At 38.5% G+C, this 1,783-nt stretch overlaps 1 protein-coding gene across 1 annotated transcript in view; it reads right to left on the bottom strand.

The window, feature by feature from the left end:
* The window catches only part of LOC118329649 (echinoderm microtubule-associated protein-like 6), a 90,927-nt gene that overhangs the window by 23,190 nt on the left and 65,954 nt on the right, over positions 1 to 1,783 (bottom strand). Inside the window, exon 30 of the mRNA XM_035663878.1 lies at positions 1,157 to 1,171. Coding sequence (XP_035519771.1) covers positions 1,157 to 1,171 — 15 coding nt within the window. The remainder of the gene's footprint in view (positions 1 to 1,156; positions 1,172 to 1,783) is intronic.

Genomic DNA, 1,783 nt, shown 5'->3' on the forward strand with positions numbered 1-1,783 from the left:
GCTGCCATATTGGATCGGGCAATACTGGCCTGTAAACAAATACAGGGAAACCAGGGAACTGTGTTTTTTCTGGATAAAAAGCACTACTACGTTTACATTTCTTTTTTTTTGTCCGCAGTTAATTAGAATCTCAGTAGTTAATAGGCTATAATAGCAGCAAGACACTGAAGAGAGGAGTGTATGTAAAATAATTTATTGTCATAATAATCATAATGTTATAATCATAAGGCGTCTCACTGCTATTATAGCCTAACTATTGAGATTCTAGCTAACTGGAGACAAAAAATAAACCTTTTAGTATAAAAATGACACAATGAAATCAGTTGAGAAATGTAAATGTTAACGTATGTGCTTTTTATCCAGAAAAACGCAGCTCCCTGGTTTACAGGCCAGTATTGCCCGGTCCATATGTCTATGGAGATAATCACCAGGTTTACAACCAGTTCGCTGCCAGATGTAACTGTTGGGTAGCTAGCATTAGCTTGCTGATATATACAGTAGAGTAAGGGGTATAACAGGTAATATACGGCCAACATATCTGACCCAATACTTTATCCAAATGCTAATAATGATGTAAAATGAACCCAATGTAGCTCAAACAACAAAACATTATCATTAGCTTCCAAATAATGTTGGTTAGGTTAGCTTAACTGGTTATAAACATATTTCTGGATAATTTATGTTATTAAATGTCAGTGTGATTTCAAATGAAGTTTTGTTTCTTCTGGAACAAATCCTGGAAGTACTGGTTTAACTTTGGCTCTCTATGCAGCGACTGAACCTGTAAGGCCTCTAGTTTTGTCAGACTATGGACGGTTATTGGTGGTTAAAGGTGTGAGATGGTGGTTTCAGCCTGACAAATCCTCCAAACCTCCTCTACAGACTTCAAATAGTTGTTAAACAGTGTTTTGATAAAAAAATGCTATTATTCTGAATTTGATTCTGTTAATGAATGAATGCAACAGAGTGTCATGTTCACAACTAAAATAATCAAATATGGATTTAGATAAAGAAACTTCAAGATCTATTACCAGCAGCTGTTTTTGTGATAATGTATACTATATACTGTACAGCACATATAATTGAATTAGCCTAATCACATTGACAGTTTGCCTGTTAAAAATCATCTACACAGTAAGTATCAGGTCATACTTACTTGACAATGCCCTGCCTCCAGGGGAATGCAAGTTAAAACACAACACAGATATTAAGAGTTTCTACAAGCAAGGCCAGAGGGCAGCATCAACACTCAGGAAGTAAGGGCACCACAAAGGGACAAAAACAAGTGTCTTTGGCATAGAACCACATGAGGGTGCTGAAACTCCTTTAGGGCCTTTTCCACTACAGGGGGTACTGAAGTAGAGGTACCACCAAAATGACTCTTTTGCTTCCAGAGCACCATCTAAAGCATGCTATCTAAAACCACACACTGGGGCAGCATTATGTCGGTGTAGTTTGGTTCAGTGTAAAAAAGCAAAGTCGGCATCACTCTTGATGGCCATATTTGCTGGATGTCTCCTCCTAGTTCTCCACCAGGCCTGAACTAACAACCAATCAGAGCCAAGAAAGATAGTTTATTGTGGAAGTTCATTCCCAGGTCGTCCGATACTGAGAGTGGAAGTCTGAATTAGACTAAAAAATCAACTAGCTTCAAGCTTTCAACCCAAAGTGTCTTTCTGCCTTTCTCGGCTCTGATTGGTTGTTTTCGGTCAGGCCCGGTGGATTCTTACAAATGTCATTGAGAGCACTAGGAGGAGCCAGAGGAACCTGATTGTTTCACAGA

This window comes from Morone saxatilis, unplaced genomic scaffold (assembly GCF_004916995.1).
Source record: "Morone saxatilis isolate NCDOM2014 unplaced genomic scaffold, NCSU_SB_2.0 Contig19, whole genome shotgun sequence".
NCBI lineage: Eukaryota > Metazoa > Chordata > Actinopteri > Moronidae > Morone > Morone saxatilis.